The 25,455-nt window shown below is 39.8% G+C and overlaps 1 protein-coding gene across 1 annotated transcript; it reads right to left on the bottom strand.

Moving 5' to 3' along the window:
- Positions 1–7,086: 7,086 nt before the first annotated feature.
- On the bottom strand, positions 7,087–15,707 carry LOC308329831 (endonuclease G, mitochondrial-like; the record flags this gene model as incomplete). The annotated part of the gene is made up of 8 exons (XM_080784333.1): positions 7,087–8,217; positions 9,015–9,096; positions 11,065–11,174; positions 11,586–11,727; positions 12,005–12,195; positions 12,982–13,026; positions 13,394–13,471; positions 15,591–15,707. The coding sequence occupies 8 exons, from the start codon at positions 15,705–15,707 to the stop codon at positions 8,026–8,028; spliced, it is 957 nt and encodes a 318-aa protein (XP_080640459.1). The 3' UTR covers positions 7,087–8,025.
- Between the last annotated feature and the right edge of the window lie 9,748 nt (positions 15,708–25,455).

The raw sequence follows: 25,455 nt of genomic DNA on the forward strand, positions 1-25,455 counted from the left end.
ATGTTCAAAAACGATGAAAAATGAGGATAACATTTTTTTCAAAAATTCAAAAAACGATGGGCTATAACCCATGTTTTTTGAAATTTTGAATTTTCTTCAAATCCTCAAAAATGATGAAAAACGGCGTGCTATAGTATGCCGTACGGTAGGGGCTATAGCCCATGTTCAAAAATGATGAAAAATGAGGATAACATTTTTTTCAAAAATTAAAAAAACGATGGGCTATAACCCATGTTTTTTGAAATTTTGAATTTTCTTCAAATCCTCAAAAATGATGAAAAACGGCGTGCTATAGTATGCCGTACGGTAGGGGCTATAGCCCATGTTCAAAAATGCTGAAAAATGAGGATAATTTTTTTTTTCAAAAATTAAAAAAACGATGGGCTATAACCCATGTTTTTTGAAATTTTGAATTTTCTTCAAATCCTCAAAAATGATGAAAAACGGCGTGCTATAGTATGCCGTACGGTAGGGGCTATAGCCCATGTTCAAAAATGATGAAAAATGAGGATAATATTTTTTTCAAAAATTCAAAAACAATGGGCTATAACCCATGTTTTTTGAAATTTTGAATTTTCTTCAAATCCTCAAAAATGATGAAAAACGGCGTGCTATAGTATGCCGTACGGTAGGGGCTATAGCCCATGTTCAAAAATGATGAAAAATGAGGATAACATTTTTTTCAAAAATTCAAAAAACGATGGGCTATAACCCATGTTTTTTGAAATTTTGAATTTTCTTCAAATCCTCAAAAATCATGAAAAACGGCGTGCTATAGTATGCCGTACGGTAGGAGCTATAGCCCATGTTCAAAAATGATGAAAAATGAGGATAACATTTTTTTCAAAAATTCAAAAAATGATGGGCTATAACCCATGTTTTTTGAAATTTTGAATTTTCTTCAAATCCTCAAAAATGATGGAAAACGGCGTCCTATAGTATACCGTACGGTAGGGGCTATAGCCCATGTTCAAAAATGATGAAAAATGAGGATAACATTTTTTTCAAAAATTCAAAAAACGATGGGCTATAACCCATGTTTTTTGAAATTTTGAATTTTCTTCAAATCCTCAAAAATGATGAAAAACGGCGCGCTATAGTATGCCGTACGGTAAGGGCTATAGCCCATGTTCAAAAATGATGAAAAATGAGGATAACATTTTTTTCAAAAATTCAAAAAACGATGGGCTATAACCCATGTTTTTTGAAATTTTGAATTTTCTTCAAATCCTCAAAAATGATGAAAAACGGCGTGCTATAGTATGCCGTACGGTAGGGGCTATAGCCCATGTTCAAAAATGATGAAAAAAGAGGATAACATTTTTTTCAAAAATTCAAAAAACGATGGGCTATAACCCATGTTTTTTGAAATTTTGAATTTTCTTCAAATCCTCAAAAATGATGAAAAACGGCGTGCTATAGTATGCCGTACGGTAGGGGCTATAGCCCATGTTCAAAAATGCTGAAAAATGAGGATAACATTTTTTTCAAAAATTCAAAAAACGATGGGCTATAACCCATGTTTTTTGAAATTTTGAATTTTCTTCAAATCCTCAAAAATGATGAAAAACGGCGTGCTATAGTATGCCGTACGGTAGGGGCTATAGCCCATGTTCAAAAATGATGAAAAATGAGGATAATATTTTTTTCAAAAATTCAAAAACAATGGGCTATAACCCATGTTTTTTGAAATTTTGAATTTTCTTCAAATCCTCAAAAATGATGAAAAACGGCGTGCTATAGTATGCCGTACGGTAGGGGCTATAGCCCATGTTCAAAAATGATGAAAAATGAGGATAACATTTTTTTCAAAAATTCAAAAAACGATGGGCTATAACCCATGTTTTTTGAAATTTTGAATTTTCTTCAAATCCTCAAAAATCATGAAAAACGGCGTGCTATAGTATGCCGTACGGTAGGAGCTATAGCCCATGTTCAAAAATGATGAAAAATGAGGATAACATTTTTTTCAAAAATTCAAAAAATGATGGGCTATAACCCATGTTTTTTGAAATTTTGAATTTTCTTCAAATCCTCAAAAATGATGGAAAACGGCGTCCTATAGTATACCGTACGGTAGGGGCTATAGCCCATGTTCAAAAATGATGAAAAATGAGGATAACATTTTTTTCAAAAATTCAAAAAACGATGGGCTATAACCCATGTTTTTTGAAATTTTGAATTTTCTTCAAATCCTCAAAAATGATGAAAAACGGCGTGCTATAGTATGCCGTACGGTAAGGGCTATAGCCCATGTTCAAAAATGATGAAAAATGAGGATAACATTTTTTTCAAAAATTCAAAAAACGATGGGCTATAACCCATGTTTTTTGAAATTTTGAATTTTCTTCAAATCCTCAAAAATGATGAAAAACGGCGTGCTATAGTATGCCGTACGGTAGGGGCTATAGCCCATGTTCAAAAATGATGAAAAAAGAGGATAACATTTTTTTCAAAAATTCAAAAAACGATGGGCTATAACCCATGTTTTTTGAAATTTTGAATTTTCTTCAAATCCTCAAAAATGATGAAAAACGGCGTGCTATAGTATGCCGTACGGTAGGGGCTATAGCCCATGTTCAAAAATGATGAAAAATGAGGATAACATTTTTTTCAAAAATTAAAAAAACGATGGGCTATAACCCATGTTTTTTGAAATTTTGAATTTTCTTCAAATCCTCAAAAATGATGAAAAACGGCGTGCTATAGTATGCCGTACGGTAGGGGCTATAGCCCATGTTCAAAAATGATGAAAAAAGAGGATAACATTTTTTTCAAAAATTCAAAAAACGATGGGCTATAACCCATGTTTTTTGAAATTTTGAATTTTCTTCAAATCCTCAAAAATGATGAAAAACGGCGTGCTATAGTATGCCGTACGGTAGGGGCTATAGCCCATGTTCAAAAATGATGAAAAATGAGGATAACATTTTTTTCAAAAATTAAAAAAACGATGGGCTATAACCCATGTTTTTTGAAATTTTGAATTTTCTTCAAATCCTCAAAAATGATGAAAAACGGCGTGCTATAGTATGCCGTACGGTAGGGGCTATAGCCCATGTTCAAAAATGATGAAAAATGAGGATAACATTTTTTTCAAAAATTAAAAAAACGATGGGCTATAACCCATGTTTTTTGAAATTTTGAATTTTCTTCAAATCCTCAAAAATGATGAAAAACGGCGTGCTATAGTATGCCGTACGGTAGGGGCTATAGCCCATGTTCAAAAATGCTGAAAAATGAGGATAACATTTTTTTCAAAAATTCAAAAAACGATGGGCTATAACCCATGTTTTTTGAAATTTTGAATTTTCTTCAAATCCTCAAAAATGATGAAAAACGGCGTGCTATAGTATGCCGTACGGTAGGGGCTATAGCCCATGTTCAAAAATGATGAAAAATGAGGATAATATTTTTTTCAAAAATTCAAAAACAATGGGCTATAACCCATGTTTTTTGAAATTTTGAATTTTCTTCAAATCCTCAAAAATGATGAAAAACGGCGTGCTATAGTATGCCGTACGGTAGGGGCTATAGCCCATGTTCAAAAATGATGAAAAATGAGGATAACATTTTTTTCAAAAATTCAAAAAACGATGGGCTATAACCCATGTTTTTTGAAATTTTGAATTTTCTTCAAATCCTCAAAAATCATGAAAAACGGCGTGCTATAGTATGCCGTACGGTAGGAGCTATAGCCCATGTTCAAAAATGATGAAAAATGAGGATAACATTTTTTTCAAAAATTCAAAAAACGATGGGCTATAACCCATGTTTTTTGAAATTTTGAATTTTCTTCAAATCCTCAAAAATGATGGAAAACGGCGTGCTATAGTATACCGTACGGTAGGGGCTATAGCCCATGTTCAAAAATGATGAAAAATGAGGATAACATTTTTTTCAAAAATTCAAAAAACGATGGGCTATAACCCATGTTTTTTGAAATTTTGAATTTTCTTCAAATCCTCAAAAATGATGGAAAACGGCGTGCTATAGTATACCGTACGGTAGGGGCTATAGCCCATGTTCAAAAATGATGAAAAATGAGGATAACATTTTTTTCAAAAATTCAAAAAACGATGGGCTATAACCCATGTTTTTTGAAATTTTGAATTTTCTTCAAATCCTCAAAAATCATGAAAAACGGCGTGCTATAGTATGCCGTACGGTAGGAGCTATAGCCCATGTTCAAAAATGATGAAAAATGAGGATAACATTTTTTTCAAAAATTCAAAAAACGATGGGCTATAACCCATGTTTTTTGAAATTTTGAATTTTCTTCAAATCCTCAAAAATGATGGAAAACGGCGTGCTATAGTATACCGTACGGTAGGGGCTATAGCCCATGTTCAAAAATGATGAAAAATGAGGATAACATTTTTTTCAAAAATTCAAAAAACGATGGGCTATAACCCATGTTTTTTGAAATTTTGAATTTTCTTCAAATCCTCAAAAATGATGAAAAACGGCGTGCTATAGTATGCCGTACGGTAAGGGCTATAGCCCATGTTCAAAAATGATGAAAAATGAGGATAACATTTTTTTCAAAAATTCAAAAAACGATGGGCTATAACCCATGTTTTTTGAAATTTTGAATTTTCTTCAAATCCTCAAAAATGATGAAAAACGGCGTGCTATAGTATGCCGTACGGTAGGGGCTATATCCCATGTTCAAAAATGATGAAAAATGAGGATAACATTTTTTTCAAAAATTCAAAAACAATGGGCTATAACCCATGTTTTTTGAAATTTTGAATTTTCTTCAAATCCTCAAAAATGATGAAAAACGGCGTGCTATAGTATGCCGTACGGTAGGGGCTATAGCCCATGTTCAAAAATGATGAAAAAAGAGGATAACATTTTTTTCAAAAATTCAAAAAACGATGGGCTATAACCCATGTTTTTTGAAATTTTGAATTTTCTTCAAATCCTCAAAAATGATGAAAAACGGCGTGCTATAGTATGCCGTACGGTAGGGGCTATAGCCCATGTTCAAAAATGATGAAAAATGAGGATAACATTTTTTTCAAAAATTAAAAAAACGATGGGCGATAACCCATGTTTTTTGAAATTTTGAATTTTCTTCAAATCCTCAAAAATGATGAAAAACGGCGTGCTATAGTATGCCGTACGGTAGGGGCTATAGCCCATGTTCTAAAATGATGAAAAATGAGGATAACATTTTTTTCAAAAATTCAAAAAACGATGGGCTATAACCCATGTTTTTTGAAATTTTGAATTTTCTTCAAATCCTCAAAAATGATGAAAAACGGCGTGCTATAGTATGCCGTATGGTAGGGGCTATAGCCCATGTTCAAAAATGATGAAAAATGAGGATAACATTTTTTTCAAAAATTAAAAAAACGATGGGCTATAACCCATGTTTTTTGAAATTTTGAATTTTCTTCAAATCCTCAAAAATCATGAAAAACGGCGTGCTATAGTATGCCGTACGGTAGGAGCTATAGCCCATGTTCAAAAATGATAAAAAATGAGGATAACATTTTTTTCAAAAATTCAAAAAACGATGGGCTATAACCCATGTTTTTTGAAATTTTGAATTTTCTTCAAATCCTCAAAAATGATGAAAAACGGCGTGCTATAGTATACCGTACGGTAGGGGCTATAGCCCATGTTCAAAAATGATGAAAAATGAGGATAACATTTTTTTCAAAAATTCAAAAAACGATGGGCTATAACCCATGTTTTTTGAAATTTTGAATTTTCTTCAAATCCTCAAAAATGATGGAAAACGGCGTGCTATAGTATACCGTACGGTAGGGGCTATAGCCCATGTTCAAAAATGATGAAAAATGAGGATAACATTTTTTTCAAAAATTCAAAAAACGATGGGCTATAACCCATGTTTTTGTAAATTTTGAATTTTCTTCAAATCCTCAAAAATGATGAAAAACGGCGTGCTATAGTATGCCGTACGGTAAGGGCTATAGCCCATGTTCAAAAATGATGAAAAATGAGGATAACATTTTTTTCAAAAATTCAAAAAACGATGGGCTATAACCCATGTTTTTTGAAATTTTGAATTTTCTTCAAATCCTCAAAAATGATGAAAAACGGCGTGCTATAGTATGCCGTACGGTAGGGGCTATAGCCCATGTTCAAAAATGATGAAAAATGAGGATAACATTTTTTTCAAAAATTCAAAAACAATGGGCTATAACCCATGTTTTTTGAAATTTTGAAATTTCTTCAAATCCTCAAAAATGATGAAAAACGGCGTGCTATAGTATGCCGTACGGTAGGGGCTATAGCCCATGTTCAAAAATGATGAAAAAAGAGGATAACATTTTTTTCAAAAATTCAAAAAACGATGGGCTATAACCCATGTTTTTTGAAATTTTGAATTTTCTTCAAATCCTCAAAAATGATGAAAAACGGCGTGCTATAGTATGCCGTACGGTAGGGGCTATAGCCCATGTTCAAAAATGATGAAAAATGAGGATAACATTTTTTTCAAAAATTCAAAAAACGATGGGCTATAACCCATGTTTTTTGAAATTTTGAATTTTCTTCAAATCCTCAAAAATGATGAAAAACGGCGTGCTATAGTATGCCGTATGGTAGGGGCTATAGCCCATGTTCAAAAATGATGAAAAATGAGGATAACATTTTTTTCAAAAATTCAAAAAACGATGGGCTATAACCCATGTTTTTTGAAATTTTGAATTTTCTTCAAATCCTCAAAAATCATGAAAAACGACGTGCTATAGTATGCCGTACGGTAGGAGCTATAGCCCATGTTCAAAAATGATAAAAAATGAGGATAACATTTTTTTCAAAAATTCAAAAAACGATGGGCTATAACCCATGTTTTTTGAAATTTTGAATTTTCTTCAAATCCTCAAAAATGATGAAAAACGGCGTGCTATAGTATACCGTACGGTAGGGGCTATAGCCCATGTTCAAAAATGATGAAAAATGAGGATAACATTTTTTTCAAAAATTCAAAAAACGATGGGCTATAACCCATGTTTTTTGAAATTTAGAATTTTCTTCAAATCCTCAAAAATTTTCTTAATCTGTGAAAATCATGAAAAACAAAATACATATAGTATGTCATCCAAAGCCATGAACTTCGTTTTTCATATATATTTTTGGATTCATTATTTGATCCCTGAGATTAAAACCAACTGGTGTCATCATAGAAGAACATATAGTCTACAGTCACAAGGGGGCGCTATGTACAAAGACGCTCTGACCACGAGTATATGAACTGGATGAAAAATAAAACTAGTGTGTTCTTGAGATGAGCAGGACAAGGAGGTCAGAAGCAGTTAGTAGAGAAAGGTGAGGAGGGCAGCAGCCATGGTGTCACATTCCCCTCAGCTGTATGGTTGTATGTACAGTGTATGTGACAATCCACTTTCTGGAGGTGATGGAAGGAACACACCAACCCATCAACGAATACAGGCAGATTTGAACCGGTAACACATGACACCTTCTGGAAACCCGGGAACTGACCAGTGAGAATCAGTCACATGACTCACATCACAGGTTTACAGGTGTAAAGTCACTCTGGGCACACCCGAGCGTCCATGCACGGCCAAAAGAAGCTGTCTCTTCCGGGTTTTTAGACAGCTGGTGGATGGAAATGAAGCCCGGACATCCACCATCTGTCTAAAAACACGGAAGAAACGCCGGCAGACAGCGTCTTTTGTCCGTGCATGGAATCTTAGGTGTGCTTACACTGAGTTGGTGAAATTAGGTTTGGTGTTAAGTCCACCATTTTGTAGCAGCTGTACGTAGCAATGCCACTGCACATTATTATTATTACATATTAGGGCCCACCTCCTGGCAGTGGTGGTGACTGGGTGTTGTAGTTTTATTTTGTGGCGGTGGTGACTGGGTAAGAGGGTGGCACGGGTCTGCCCGGAACCCAAAGACCTGAACAAAATATTGACTTGTCCCTCGGGTACAGTCAGTTCTGTTCTGTATGGCCCATACTATACAGATTGGGATTTGTAGTCTTATGTAGTGGTGTGGTGGTGGCTGGGATTTGTAGTTTCACTTAGCAGCGATGGCCTGTAGGGTGTTGGTTCTCTTCATGATGTTTGGAACAAACAGCAGCCCTGAAGCTCTCTCGATGGTTTCTATGGGAACCAGAAAGCGCTCCAGGGGAATCTTTTCGTCGACGGGCGAGTTGGGCATGATGTAGGAACGAAGCTCCACCCCTTCTGACCGCTCCAAAATCAACACCTGGACACGATAGCAAACAGCAATAAATTCATGATGTTTTTACCCATAATTTGTAAAAAAAAAAAGAAAAAGAAAAACAAAAGGGGAAAAAAAAGAAAGAAAAACATATATTTTATGTATTCGTCATATCTGCCCTGTGCAATGTTTGTTTACCTAGCCTGGGAAGCATTCAATTTTTGGGTTCATGATCCAGTCTGGATCTTATGTCATGTTGTAGTCACTGATATACTGTAGAAGTCATCAGGCAGGAAACCACAAACCGGAATCAGAAGTGCCCAAAATCCCCCATGATCAGTGGCCTTTTAGGGCTTACACAATAAAAGACTTGATGTGGCGTATGAATTCGGACACGTTTCTTCAAGTACGTCTGGAATAGTTTGTTTGGTATATTCATACTTTCGTAGTGACTGGCGAGACTAAAAACAAACAGGGGGGGGGGGGGGACCAAAACAAACCGTACGCCAAACAAGCTGGAAACCACAATTAGGAATAAGAGGTTTTCTATTTATTTTATTTTATACCCTCCGGTCTGGACCGGATCGCACAGCAACTTAGAACACAGACCAGGCTTTTCCTTCCGAGGTGGAAAGCCTGCAGCGCGAGGTTATCGTTTACCAACAACATTGCATTTTGCATTGTACCAAAAGGAAATGTACATTTTATTCATAATGTTCCCATGTTCAATGCCAAGAACACAATTAACACAAGTCGCAATTATTTGTATGACAATTAAAGAATCGTCAAGTAAAATGTCATGCATCGTGAAAGGCGAGGGGCTATAAAAACAGGAGTCCCACCTTGAAGAAGTGTGTCGGCACGGCAACGTGGTTTCGTCCCAACACCTGGTACCTCACATACAGCTTCCCATCAGGCTCCTGTCTGCACGCACACGCACACACACACGCACACACACACACACACACGCAAGTCATGAAGAACAACGCCTTGACCAACGCACAGAATGCATCCTACCGAGATCTCGGTAGGTCAGTAGACGGCTACTGAGACCATTCAATGCTCTGATTAAAATTAAAGTAAAACTAGAACTGCACTCTGCCGAGTGCATACTTGCTTGTTGCACACTAGTAGGCCATAAATGGCCTACTAGTGCGCAAGCAGAGCGCGCAAGTACTTTCGACCGCTGGAAACTATCACATCTCAGTATCTCTGTGAAGGAACGTTTGAAATGTATAATCATTACGTGTAACTATTTGCTACCTAACTACTTTTTTACAGAAAAATGAATCATTGATATGTGATGAAAAAAAAAAGGTATATAAACTGAATTAAAATATATTATACAGTATAATTATTTTATTACTTATTGTAAATTGTCAATTGTTTTAAATGTATTTAATTTTGTACTATAGTGATATTAATACTAAATCATGATCAGAGTAATATGTGTCTCTAACTTCAATTTCTGTAATAATACTTCAAATTTGTTGAAATATACATGATCTAAAATACTTCCGAAATCTGTAGTTGGATTTGTTAACCAGATACCATATTACGTCATCGTTGAGAGCTGGGACCAGAGTACATGGTGTGTATTACCGTGGGCTCTCATACAGAGTATGTAGTTGTAATTTGATTAGCAGTATACTGTGGTTACTTGGTTCCAAAAAGTGACAGCCAAGTCTTTTTCAACGGTAAGTCTGTGCCTGGTTTGCTGGGACCAGTTACCACATTACGTCATCGTTGAGAGCTGGGACCAGAGTACATGGTGTGTATATGTATGACTAGCTCTCAGTGATGACGTAAGAGAAATGGTCATCTGTGTAATCTGGTCCTACCAGATACCACATTACGTCATCGTTGAGAGCTGGGACCAGAGTACACTGGTGCATTGTATGTAGTCATAGCACGTCATAGTACATATGTGTAGCATAGTAGTATAGATGTATAGCTTATATGTATAGTTTCATTATAGATATTCCACTGTTACTTTCTTAGCTTACGCATGTTTCATGATAAATGTCTTTATGTGATGTATTCCCATGCTTTTTTGTTCTTGCTTAATGTAAATCGCTCTGGATTAAGAGCGTCTGCTAAATGCCTAAATTGTAAATTGTAAATTGTAAATTGTAAGTACACGGTGTGTATATGTATGACTAGCTCTCAGTGATGACGTAAGAGATATGGTCATCTGTGTAGTCTGGTCCCAGCAGACCAGGCACAGATTTACAAATTACAAATCACATTACAACTACATACAGAGTATGTAGTTGTAATTTGATTAGCAGTATACTGTGGTTACTTGGTTCCAAAAAGTGAAGCCAAGTTTTTTTCAACCGTAAGTCTGTGCCTGGTTTGCTGGGACCAGTTACAACATTACGTCATCGTTGAGAACTGGGACCAGAGTACATGGTGTGTATATGTATGACTAGCTCTCAGTGATGACGTAAGAGATATGGTCATCTGTGTAGTCTGGTCCCAGCAGACCAGGCACAGATTTACAAATTACAAATCACATTACAACTACATACAGAGTATGTAGTTGTAATTTGATTAGCAGTATACTGTGGTTACTTGGTTCCAAAAAGTGAAGCCAAGTTTTTTTCAACCGTAAATCTGTGCCTGGTTTGCTGGGACCAGTTACAACATTACGTCATCGTTGAGAACCGGGACCAGAGTACATGGTGTGTATATGACGTAATGTTGTAACTTGTAACTTGTAACTAGTCCCAGCAAACCAGGCACAGACTTACGGTTGAAGAAAACTTGGCTTCACTTCGAAGAGACCAAGCGAAATGATTACTTGCGCGCTCTGCTTGCGCAAGTAATTAACAAAGTTTTCAGTTCATTCCAGGTCAGGTGTGTACTACTGTAGTAGTTGTACTGTACCTGGGCAGGTACAGCGGTCCGGTGCAGACGTAAACATTGCGGTAATGTTTGGTCAGTGAGCGACACATTTGCTCCAGATTGTTCCACGCCTTCTGGTTCATATGGGGATTCTAGAGCGGAGGAGAGGAACAGAGGATAGGCTAACTGTCTTTTTTTTCCGATTCCGCCAAATTCCAGCACTTCCGCTTAGTAGACCATTTGTGGTTAGCATCATGTTATGCTTTCAAGCTATTGAAAAATAGCAGATCTACAAGCTCATAGCGCGCCACCGAGTGGCGCGCTATGTGGTTATGTGAGCTTGTGGGTCTGCTATCTTTGAAAAATCGAAGAACGACTGACACAGAAACATAGCTTTTTCAGAAAACTGTCAGGATTTAGAAGACATTTTTAGAATCTGATCTCAGGTCAAAATGGGTTAGACAAAGAACAGCGTAGGCCTTGTCAACCTGCCCAGCATGGGTGCATCCCTAGTAGTGTTATTACAGTCCAACATGCGGCCTACGCGCGTACATGCGGCGTACCTGTGGTGAAACGTTGCTCAGGTAGAAGGTGTCGTCCATGGCCTTTTGGCTCCACTTGTGATTGCCTGCTGCAGCCAGGTGGCCTCTGTCGAAGCCACTCCCCCGGTAGTCTGCGTTGGTCGATCGGTGGTACAAATGAACGCTGGGAATCAATCAAAGCGCATAAATAATGGTCCACCAACCAACGGAAGAGAGCAGCGCAAAACATCCACCAATAGAAGAGAACCGCATACAACATCCACCAACCAATAGAAGGACCACACAGAAAATCCACCAATAGAAGAGAGTCAATCTGTTTCATGGAATACAATGCTGTTAATAATAATAATAATAATAATAATAATAATAATAATAATAATAATAATACTGTTACAACAGCACCGGTAATAACAATAATAATACATAATAACAATAACAACCTGTCATCTTCTCTGAAGTCACAGTTGTTCCTGTTTGAAGGTCCAGTGATGGAGGAGGGATTCAGCTGTTCTATTACCCAGGATGCCGTGCGGGTGCGGGGGTCATAGGAAGTGACATAGGACTCTCTGGTCTTGATGTTGGCCAATGAGGGGAAGCCGTACTTTGTTACCGCCCCGCCCCCCTGGAACACCTGCACAGCACAGACCATAATAATGACCATTATACTCAAATCAAACAGATATAAATAAATATTAATGAATGAATGAATGTATGAATGAATTGCACATGCTGAATTTACTAATAGAAGCATATCACTCAAGTTTTTCTGTTTTATTTTCATCTTTGTGTTCAAATGTGTTTACTTTGCTTTATGTCTTGTTTGGAATAAGTTTGGAAGCACTGAACGGCCCTGCGCACCACCCGTTTCGAATTTGCACATAATGCAGGAGGCACGTCCCTTTAATAAAAACGAGTGCTTCCAAACTCCAACACTTCAATCACCTGCACAGAATTTCTCCAACACTACTTTCTTGACAGAAAGTGGCTCATAACATGTCTACGGTGGATTCCCAGTTTTTATGACACAAAAGCTTGGCAGTGGTGTCAGATTACATACATGTATACAGTAGGGGCAATACGTTAGGTCCACCCGACACTGAAACATGTCATTGTTACGTCACCATCGATAACCAATTATACCCTGGCATTGGTACATATATTCATCACATCATATGCTCATATGTCTATATATACAGTATGTACTAGAATTCCGCAGACCTTTGGCCCGCTCATCCCAGAGTTACGTTGCGGCGCAATATGGGAAGAAGGAAATTGCGGGAGTTGACAGACTCCACTTCATGTTGCAGCTGTGTTTGTAATCCCAGTATTGTGTAGAAACGGATGGGTTATTAATTATTATGTGTTGTTGTTGCGCGCACACACACACACACACACTCACACTCACACACACACTCACACTCACACTCGCACAGTCACTGGTTACTTTGAATCCGTGGTGGGACTGGGAGATAAATAATGCGCGGAAGAACAATTAAATGTAAATGTAGTAGATACAATATGACTGGTAGAAGAAGAGTATAGTTACATGTGGCTGGAGAAGTGGGCATTGACCGGAATACTCTCATTCTGTGCCGCATGTCCTCCATGATCGCATCTGAAAAGTGGAGATTGGTGCGATTTAGGTCTATGGTATAGGCGTTTTATTTTGTGCAGATAGTGGTGTACAATGTGTATGCCGTGTGGGTAGTTGTTTGTGTGGCAAAGTGGTATTTGTATTGAGGCATGGAAGTACAAGTCTGTGTCATGGACACAATGCTGCAGGGGTGATTATCAGATAACATGTGTACATGCATAATTGCATACTGTACCTGTGGCCAGAGGGTGCTCCTCCATGGACCTGGTGCGACTGTGTCCGTGGTGATCTTGGGCATGGCAGCTCTGCACAGCTGAGAAGTGAGAAGGCTGTGTTAGTGGTCTGGGTTGTGTGGTTTGTGTTACTATGACAGCAGAATGTCAGTAGTGCGCGCGCACGCACGCACACACACACACACACACACACACACACACACACACACACGCACACACGCACACACGCACACACCGAGCAATAGCATACATTGACATGTATGCTTTATGAAGGTGACACAATGGCATCCCCATCAAATGTCTGTTCTGTAGAAATTCTGAACGTCCCATGTAATCTGTGTTTACGTGCTAAGGCTGCTCCAATGAATTGATTCGTCGTTATGGAGTTGCCGAGTGATTGGCAACTAATGTAGTGATAGATTAAATTGAATGGGCCTGAATAGATCTGTGTGTAGGCTGCAACGACTATTTCATAGAGCGTATAGTTGAGGTGAACGTTAAAAACGTTTTGAACAGATGTCTTAATTGAGTTAACTGAACGGGCGTGCTTTGTGTAAATGGCCGTCGTGAGGTTCAAAGAGTACTGTTCCTTTTTAGATGGACATTCCACGGCACCAGCGCCATGGGGGAGGGGGCACACACACACACACACACACAAACACTGGGCCCAGCGTGTAGGCGTACTGTAGTAAATATAGGCGACTAATAATGTGCATGGAATGGATAGTGCGTGAGTGTGGGTTCAGCGCACACTCGCAATTGCGGCTGGAGGGTGACGCGACACACACACACACACACACACACACACACACACACACACACCCACACAGGGAAGCAACGGTGCACGGGCGTGCAAACGATTAGGCACGCACAGTACCCAGGGGGCAAACCACCCTTTTTCTTTAGGAAACCTGCATTTGTCATTTAACATACAAAGTTGTCCGCCAGAAATAATATCTATGACCCCATATAGGATCACGACTGGCTCGCAAATGTTTGGCGGCACGCGTGTGTTCAGAAAGTGCGGTGCGTTTTCTTCGTGGCATGATGTGTTTTTTTGGGGGTGATGATGGCAGAGTATTCCAGTCCAGTTGTTGTTGGCGGTGGCAAGCATGAGTTGTCGTTGTTTGGCGAGTCAGTAGTACAGTGCAGTCAGAGAGTAGGTCACACACAGGAGCAGTGAAAGGGGGATGGCTGGGCTCTGTGCTGGTGGAGACCTTTGTGACGATCATGACGTCACAGCAAGTTGGCCCGTGGGATCGTGTGGTGATGTAAAACGATATTTGCACAGTAAATATGACAGCTGCGTGGATGCAATGTAGTGCCGCTGGATTCTGGGAGCGTGCAGATTTTGTTTTTGCATGGAGAGATGACTGTGCTAACAGTGTGGTTTGGTAGGAGAAGGAGCACGGATAAACACGGATAATCGGCCATGTGCTTGTGTACCCCCTGTCTATTAGGGTATAGAAGGATATGTCTATATGTATGTATTATGTAATTTCTGAGTTGGTTAGTGGTATAATGTGGTTACCCTGGTGGTTTGATGCGTATGTCCCTTTAGTCCACCCGACACTGAAACATAATCATCATTACGTCACCATCGTAAACCAATTATACCCTGGCATTGGTACATATCTTCATCACGTGACGTCATGGGACACACGCGGAAAACATACCTGCACGGTCTGCTTCCGTATGGCCGCCGACCCCCATCTGAAAATATGTTGTTCCAGGGACTCCCCCAGAAGCAAAAGATTTGAGTTAAAAAACTTTCGCTCTGAAAGAATAACGTTCCCATTTTGCAACACATTTTCACGAAAACAGCAGACCTACAAGCTCGTATAGCGCGGCACAGGAAAGCAGCAGTCATTTTAGATTGACGTCATACTCATTTCAACCATATTTTATACTTTGGCTATTCAAAAGCGCAGCAGATCTACAAGCCCATTATCACGACACTTCGTCACACGCTTTATGGGGTCCTGCGTGAAAACGTTGTGAAAACCACTGATATATACGTAGCAACATACGTTTGTCTGAAAGCTGTTTGGAAGACATGTTTAGAATCGGCCTCTGGTTTTGATGGGTTATAACCCGGCCTATAGAAATTACTGCAGCTGTTTGTGATCTTATTATGTTGGATTTCTGGGCACAAAATACTTTCAAACGAGAACAACTATGATCAGAATATCAGCTCACGTTCAGGTCCTCCAAGACTTGTCTCAGGTCTTGGAGCTGCTGGACTTCCTCCTGACTTGTCACCAGCTGTTTCTGCAAGAAACGGGAATTAAGAGACACAGTTTGACTTGTAAACATTGTGGACATTTTAATGTCGGGATACCGATTCTATCCAATCAGGAGAGAGAGAGAGAGAGAGAGAGAGAGAGAGAGAGAGAGAGAGAGAGAGAGAGAATGAACTGACAGCTAGAGAGAGAGAGAGAGAGAGAGAGAGAGAGAGAGAATGAATGAATGAAGCGACAGACAGCTAGAGAGAGAGAGAGAGAGAGAGAGAGAATTAAACTGACAGACAACTAGAGAGAGAGAGAGAGAGAGAGAGAGAGAGAGATAGAGAGAGAGAGAATGAATGAACCGACAGACAGCTAGAGAGAGAGAGAGAGGGTAAAAAGTGAAATTGGAGACAGTTTGGATCCACACATCCTCTTAAATCAATTGTGTAACTTCCTCAACGTATACTTTTGCAGAGGCAACGGACATGAGATATGATTCATGAGAAGTTATCAATACAGTTTTTGAATTAGTATCATTTAACTGTATACTGTTCTGAGGCCAAATATTATTCATAATGTATACTGTTCTAAGGCCACATAATAAACCATAACTATATCAATTCATTCTTAAGTTGTTTTAGTGAAGTATTTACACATTTGCCATGTTATTTTGACAGTGAGTAAAAATGACCTATAGGAAATTCTGCTACCTGACAGAGCCAACGTTGCTATATATGTCAACAATTTCATAAAGCCTTACGGAAACATTTTAGTTTTTTAAACATTATATTTTCCTCTCCAAAGTACTCCTACGAAACCATCTGAAAGGTGAAATATATCCGGGTCTTGCAGGGTTACAACTGGGACAGCATCTCTGCCATTTTAGATTTGATAACATAATGTTTTTTCAGAAATCTCATCAGAAAGTGGTTCTCAAGCAGATCTACAAGCTTACAGCGTGTCACTTTGTGCCCCGCTGTGAACTTGTTAATCCCCTAATTCAATTGTTTTTAACATTTCTAAAACATATTTTAAGTTACCAATCTTCTCTTCTGGGGGTCCCTGGCCCAAAACATTTTCAGATGGAGGTCTGTGGTGATCGGGACACATATCTGAATTTGGGGGTCCAAATAGTGATGGCGGTGCTACCTTTTTCTCTGCCTTCTCTGCAGCAGCTGACACCGTGTCATGGCCCTTGTGTTCATCCATGGCGCACAGATAAACAGACTGTGATGCTCTATTAACATTCTTTTGTGGACCTCCTGGAACCGCCGCCTCAGCAGCAAAGACAGTACCTAGAAATAGATAAAATAGAACAGTACATAGAAGTAAAAAAATAAATAATAGAAGCAATCACTGGAGCAAACCAAAAGGTTTGCGGTACAAATGAGCTTTTAGTATAGCTTCTTAAAGATGTCAACAGACACAGCGTTTCTCAAATAGAGTGGTAAGGTCTGTAGGTCTGTAATTCAAAGCAAGTGAAGGGTCAAGGTTTTTTTTTTTAAAGTGGCTGGATAACGGCATGTTTAAAATAATCGGGGACAGAACCGTAACTGAGGGAACTGTTAACAATGGACAGTACATGCAAGCCTAAAACGTTAAAAGCATCTTTAAAAATAGTAGTTGGGATACAATCCAGCGGACTGGAGGAAGGATGCATTTTAGAAACCACTTCAGTTAAGTGAGCTAAAGTGACTTGACTAAACTCACTTAGAAGCGGTGGGATGGTGGGGCAAACTACTGCAGGAGTAGATGGAGGCAAAATTGAGTTAGAAGAGACTGGGACAGGCGTAGGAGCAGGGTTAACCAATCTGTCGACTGTAGAGGACAGAAGTCTAGGATTCCTGTTCTTATTGATGAGTTCAGAGGAGGACTGTTGGTCTGTGCGACAGAACACCTTCTTCAGCTTGTCATGACTGGAGCACATCTTGTCCTGCAGTTTGTTGGTGGCTGGGACCAGCTTGTGCTTCTTCAACACAGGATCATTGTAGTGATCCTCGAGGTGAGTCTCACAGTAAGAGTCCCGACACACCGGACAAGACATGAGAGCTTTGCGACGTCCGGTGCAGAAATCACAGGCCACGTCTGCTGGACCGGCGCACAGCGGAGCAGCGGAGGCAGCAGGAGACTGCTGAGCTCCTGTACTGCTCAGCTTCATCACCACCTGGAAGTAAAGAGAAGAGGAGGGGAGGTCACTCACTGAGGACAAATACAACACAGTCATTGACCTGGAAGTAAAGAGAAGAGGAGGGGAGGTCACTCACTGAGGACAAATACAACACAGTCATTGACCTGGAAGTAAAGAGAAGAGGAGGGGAGGTCACTCACTGAGGACAAATCAAGGAAGCTCTGAGAAGGAAGTGAAGTGGTCACATGACTGGGCTGCGCCATGACACTTTCATGGGAGCCAAACTCACACAGGAAGTGCAATGAATACATGGCAGTGAATGGAGCCGGCAGCTGGACCAGCTCATAACAAACATTATTCATGAACAATTGAGACCTTTTGTAAAGTAATCCCTTCTGGAAAGTAACAGAAGACATATCACAGGTTGTTTTCTAATCACTTACTTTTCGATGTGCACAGTGTGCACAGTATTTAATTTTATCTGAGGATCTAAACAGCAGCCGGTATCGTTTCTGGCTCCGAAGTATCGCGATATTTGGCTGCCAGACAGGAAACGGTGGGAAGTCTCGCGATACTTGGTGCGTTCAGAAATGTACTTTGTACTTTATGGTATCTCTATTTTTATAGAGATACTGTACCATACCTCTATAAAAATTACACATCGAATAACAACACAGCAGACAATAGTCTGTTAAATGTTATTTTCCAGAAGTGATTACTTTACAAAAGGTCTCAATTTTTCATAAATAATGTTTGTTCATGAGCTGGTCACTGAGCTCTCATTGACTCCAATGCATTCTGCCAAACTAATACTAATTTGGCTCCCATGAAAGTGTCCATGAAAGTGTCATGGCGCAGCCCAGTCACGTGACCACTTCACTTCCTTCTCAGAGCTTCCTTGGGACAAATACACTGACACGAAACAAGACAGGAACGCCCCAAAACGTCACATCCGGGACATTTACCCTGGCAGAATTTTCTATGGCTGCCAATGCAACTTTTTCCAATCCTTAATCACATACGGACAAACATCTATGCCGATAATATCTAACTTGCGGAGGTAGCGTGCCTTGTCCACGGGCAACAGATCTTTCAACCTATGTCATTGCAAATAAGTTTGATAATCGCTACTCTGCGCAATATTGTTTTGGAAATGCCGCAAATTGCATTGCAGTGAACGAGAGCAAATCACAACTTACCCCGGGGCTGGTGACTCCGCCCTGAGTACACGTTGTCGTGTCGGTGTATACAACACAATCATTGACCTGGAAGTAAAGAGAAGAGGAGGGGAGGTCACTCAACTGAGGACAAATACAACACAGTCTTCATGGTGATAAACGCATTGTAACATCATCTTAACACTGATTCAGAACTTTGCATCTAACTATAAACATGCCACATAATGTACGTCACTGTCTGTGTGCGTACCTGTATGTATGTTACCGTCCGTATTTAACACAAACGTCAAAATCCGGTAAAACACAATTTTAGTATAGCTGCTCGAAATGGGAGAGCAGCAGCAGCTCAGTCTCTCTCTCTCAGTCTCTCTCTCAGTCTCTCTCTCTCTCTGTGTAGTGACAGTCCTCCCCACAGCCCCACCTTTCCAAGTTCCCTCACACATCCAGCGTCACAGTTTCAACTCAAGACAAGACATGAAGCCAACTCACATTGTCCATTATTATTTTGTCCACGCTTAGCATTAGTATTTAGTAGGCTGTGTCAACCAGCGTTATAATGAAGAACTGTGCAGGGAACCCCTTTTGGTGTTTTAAGCATTATGTTATACTTCAGCTATTGAAATAAACTTTTGCAGATCTACAAGCTTGTATTGTGCCTCAAATCTTTGAATATATATTGTTACAGAGTGAACGTTTTTAACTCAAATCTTTGCTACTGGGGGGGTCACTGGAACTACATATTTTCAGATGGGGTCATGGCCTATTACATATAATTTCTGGGGTCCTTGACATGAAATATTGAGCACCACTGATATAGAAATACAAATAGAAATATAGATGTCAGGCCTAAATGGGTTAACAACACCAGCCAGCTGCAAATGCTTCGGTCTTGATTGTGTGTGTGTGTGTGTGTGTGTGTGTGTGTGTGTGTGTGTGCGTGGCTCTCAACCTAAAATGAAACTGAAAGGAATGCAGGCCTAATATAATGCACAAAAATAAATGTTTTAATAACTAAAGGATTTTGCCATAATATATATATACTGTGTATATATATATATATATATATATATGCACACACACATACTTTTGGTAATCATTTTCGGCCAAATACAACAAGACCGGGGGGGGGGGGGGGGGGGCATCACGGCCAAAAAGGTTTGGGAACGCCTGATGTAGTGAAACAAAACATTTACAAGGACCGAAGAAACTCAAGCGGGATTAAAAGCCACGGTATAAAGGTGGGTCTTTAGGCGAGATTTAAAAGTCTCGATGGAAGGGGGCCAATTTGACGCGGGAGGGGGGAGTGCGTTCCATAATTTGGGGGCTACAACAGAAAAGCCTCGGTCGCCTCTGGACTTTAAGCGGGTCTTCTTTGTGACCCTCAGACCGCAGTGACCTTGGAGGAGTATAGACCTCAATAAGGTCAGACAGATATAGAGGAGCCAGACCATTAATAGATTTAAAAACAAACTATAGAATTTTAAAATCAACTCTAAAGCGGACAGGGAGCCAGTGAAGGGAGGCCAATGGAGCATGGATAACCCGCTCAAAATCGCCAAAGGACAGCACAGACTTGATTTTAGCCAGCAGCCTTAGGTGAAAAAAAACTTGAGCTGACTACCGCATGTACCTGTTCATCAAGTTTAAGGGCAAGTTTGACCCCAAGGTTAGAGACCACATGATTCACATAATGGCTGCAGGGAACCTAGGTCAGGTGTATATATATATATATATATACACATATATATTGTTTACAGTGGCTAAACAGACTGTGATGCTCTATTGACATTTTTTTGTGGACCTCCTGGAACCGCCTCGTGGACCCCACTTTGAGAACCACTGGTCTAACACTGTATCTAAATAGCATTCTTATTATTTATGGACAAACAATGTAGCCTATATCATTATCAACATAAACATACAATGTGAACAAGTAACCATAGAGCCTACACATCATGTGCATAGTAGAACTGCTGTAGCAGAAAATGTAGTTTAATGTGTGGTTGTAACTTGTAAGGTCATCTCACCCATATGGTCCCTCGGCACTGGGGACAGCTGTAGACTCCAGTCTCCTCATACAGGTGCCAGTAGCCTTCGATACAGCTGCTACAGTAACTGTGTCCACAGTGTAGAGGCATTGGTTTCTTTGGAAGGTCCAGACAGATGGGACAGCAGAACCTGTCCTGGTCCAGCTCCCATCCCTGTTGTTGTTCTGCCATTTTGACACACAGCCACACTCACATTGAGGAAAAAACACACACAACACTCTGGTTTACTCCGAAGAGAGACTGAGAGAGTTTTGTAAACTGGGAGAGGCAAAGAGGGAGGGATTTCCTGGATGTTTGTACGAGGCAGTGGTTTGACTTCACACATTACACACGTACATTTAGAATAGCAGGTGTACAGACCAAATGTATAGGCCTCAAATGTTTCATTGTAATGTAAAATACACTGGAAGGTATACCAGACTCTACATGGTAGACTATATGGTCAACACCTCGTGTGCTTTGATAGCAAAGCAACAGGCACTATGTGAGCTACTGTATCTATATCTATATTCTGGAAGGAAAACAAGGAAGAAACTAGTGATGCACCGAATATTCGGCCGCAGAAAAAAAATCGGCAGAAAATGGCTAAAAATTCACTTTCGGCCAATTCGGTTTCGGCCCAAATAGAAAATATATCACCGAATAGTGTATGCAATTAATGCATTCAACAGAGCAGAATAAATGTTTTATGGATCCATAACAGTGATTATTATTTAAGTTAAGTTTAGCCATAACCATAACATTTGTAGAATCAAACTCAGGTCTTAATGGGTTAAGTGGGGATACTAAAACAGCGATATTCAGTTACACTTCATACCAAGTATACTGTGCGGGTGTAGGTATGTTAAGTGATAACCACTTTCAACATGGCATTATAGGCAAAAGCTTTCTAAATCTTTCACATTTTCCAAACAGCAAACATCTACAAGCTTGTATTTGTAGGTCAACTATTTTTGTTGTACAACAAAGTATATAGTGCTCAAGTGGCATTCTGGACTAGACCTGTCTGGCTGGAAACATTGTAGTTGCAAGGACTGACCTTCTGACCTTTCAGCTACAGGACTGTGTCACAGTCATTACCAGGTGACTGAGAGATTATTTATTCTTTACTTCTGTAAAAACATACTATTTTAACTAGTGATGCACCGAATATTCGGCCACAAATGTATCCTAATATAAATAGAAATCATCTAAGTGCGGTTGGAATAACGTGTTCCTTCCACGCGCTACGTCCAACCAGGGAAACTCCCCCCTGTCAGGTGTAAAGGAGCAACTTGGACACTCAGGCATGAAGGAAGTTCAAGTCCGTTGCTCTCCCCTTGTCCCCCATATATGGGGACTAGGTTGGTGGAGGGTGTGTAGAGCCCAGGATCACATTAGATGATTGACACAGGGGTGAAAAATGGGTTACAAAATCGTGGGATAAAAAATATATAAAAAAAAAAAATCATCTAAGCATATAGCTTACAGAAATGACAGATTACTCAGATTTCAGGAGGTGTAGTTACAGACGTACAGATAAGGTGGGCATAATAAGCTTCGGCTTCAGCCCAAACCTTTTCAGTCAAACTGTAACTTTGTTACCCTCATTCTGAATGTTCAACTGTATTGTTTAAAAGTGACTGAGATAAATAAACGGACTAACTAAAAACTCTATATAGCATTCAGAGATTGTGGAATAGTTGTCTGGCCTACACGAGACAAATGTCCGACTCTGACTGGAACCAGACAGACAGACAGACAGGCTTGGTTTGAACTACAGTTCAAGTGGAGGAACTGAGAGTCACTCTGTGATGTCACAGATTCCACAAATTCCAAATAAAAACAAAGAAAGCACTGCCAAATCATGTTTATTTTGTCCTCAATTTCATTAAAAAAAACAGAATCATCTGGGTTCAAAATCAGGCTAGGGGGACTGGCATTTTAAGTCTGTCTAACGAATGAAAAGCATTGAAGTGAGGCTTGTGACTAAATAATAACATTGGATGTATGCATTTATTTTATACATATAAAGGTATTTGGGGGCGTAGCTGAGTGGAGGGTCCACCAATTGTCAAGGACACACTCCTTTGATATGCACTAGGCTACGGACCCCCACCTCCATTGGTTTACTACAGTCACTATCAACAATTTGGAGCTAGGAACACCACCCCTCCGTCCCCCAAAAAAGGACCCCTGGGGGTCCACCAGACCCCACTTTGAGAATCGTTGCATTAGAGGTGCAAACAACTCCAGCAGGGAGAGTGGTTCTACCAGGCTAGCAAACAACCACAGCTATCCGTCAGTTTGTGAGAGACTCACAAAGTCAAAGATACGGTGATATCGTTGTCTATCCTAGCGCAAAGCTACGGTTACTGTTACAGTGGTTACTGTAGGGCAGGACAACTTGGACTACAATGCCCAGGATGGCAGGGTCTTAACTCTTAAGTGTGGTACAGTAGGCCTACAGGCATGACAAAAAAGGAGCAAACAGAAGAATCACCTCTGCTTGCACCTCCAACACATTTGCGTTACGTCAATTCCTTTCCCCTATGCACTGTATTGTGACTGTGACATACTACGATTGAAGACATGATTGAGTCGAAGCTACAGACATGCGGAAAGTCATACATCTTCAGTCCATTTCCGCCACGTCAACAAACACGAGTATGTGTATTTCACCTACTGTGACTCCGTGATGTACTGTGTGGCCACATGCACTGTACTACAGAAGGAAATACAGCTTCATATATGAAGTGTGACTAGTGATGACTAGTCATCAAATGACGACCCTGTTGTTTGCATTTTAATACAGACCCCTTGGCTCAAGGGGTTATAATTTAAAAGCTATACGCCCATAAGTACATTTTAACCACTTAAAACTGCAGAAATAGGGATGCTTAGGGTACAAGTGGTTAAGACAAATAGTTTGAGATAGCCTATGTGCTTTAACGTTTAGGAACTGCAAGAGCAACAAAGATGATCACAGCTGTGCATAGATGTGAAATCTCAAAGTAATGGAGAATGCAACAACATGAAGCTGCTGCAGCTCTTTGGGACTTGTTCATTTTCTCACAATGTAGTCATTTCCCCCCCCATCACTGCCAACCCCTACTGTTTGGCACACATTTGATCTTACGTGTCCATATTTCATATATTTCATATTTTGCTGTTAATTGCTTTGTCCCCATGGTAGAGAGCAGTGGTTCCCAAACCTTTTAGCTCGAGACACAAAAGACAAATTAGACGTCTCCCCCGAGACCCAAACTAGTGACAATAGCAGATCTACAAGCAACACAAACACATCGAGTTCATAGTTATATGGAGCATTTACCGTGGTGACTGGTGACGTTGATTAGGTAGCCTAATTTAGCTTATTCACCCAGCTGGGTTCAACGAGACCCCTGACGTTTCCAAAACAAGCTATTGCTGGATGAACCGATGGTCTTATAAAACATTTAAGCATAATATGGCGAGTTAATTAACTTAAGTTATATACTTGGTGCTGAGCACTAAGCAGCTCATTTGGCTCACAAACCAGAGGCCAGCCAGCTAGTAGCAAGTTCAACAACCACCGTTCTAATCTGTCACTTCTCTGGTGCGCTGCTACTGATCATCACCTCCTCCTCCACCATGCAGTCACCTAATAGTAGGCTATAATAGCCTAAACTGTAAAAGTTAATCGCCAACATTCACCAGCTCAGCCCTCTTCATATTAAATAAATACATTACACAAACAGAATTGTTATTTTTGTTATAAAAAATTAATAAAAAAAATCACGGAAAATCACAGAGCCCGAGGCTCGGCCCTAGCCTGGCTAATAAGCCAGACCGAATCAGCCGTTGGCAAAGAATAATTGCCCACTGGCGGTGTGGTATTAGTCTGGTTCATTAGCCAGGCTAGCTCGGCCGGGTCGGTTCGGGCAGAGATTGAGAACTCTAATTCATTTTGAATGTAGACACAGACAGACAGACAGACAGAGTATAAAACATCATCTAAACATGGAGATAACTTTCACACAGAGAGACAGAAACATTCTTCAAAATAAGACTAAAAGACTCTGCTAGAGGTTGCATGCAGCCACAGTGCTCACATTTATTTTGAAAAACAAATCAAGTGTAAATTAAATAAAGTTAATGAAAAACATATTGATTACCCCCAAAAATAATCAAATTTCACTGGGGACCCCACAACAAAAACAGTGTGTACTGTTGAATGAGAACACAATGTTCTGACCCACAGTTTGAGAACCAGTGCATTACACTACTATTAACCCATTCTGACCTGAGATCAGATTCATACGAGGTTTCCACGGGACACACACTGGTCTGATGAACCCATTCTGACCTGAGATCAGATTCTAAAGATGTCAGTCGTTCTTCGAATTTTTCAAAAATAGCAGACCTACAAGCTCGTATCGCGCCACTCGGTGGCACGATATGAGCTTGTAGATCTGCTATTTTTCAATAGCTAAAGCATAACATGATGCCAACACCAAAATG

The sequence above is a fragment of the Protomyctophum bolini genome (assembly GCF_963924005.1).
Source record: "Protomyctophum bolini genome assembly, chromosome: 15".
Lineage (NCBI taxonomy): Eukaryota > Metazoa > Chordata > Actinopteri > Myctophiformes > Myctophidae > Protomyctophum > Protomyctophum bolini.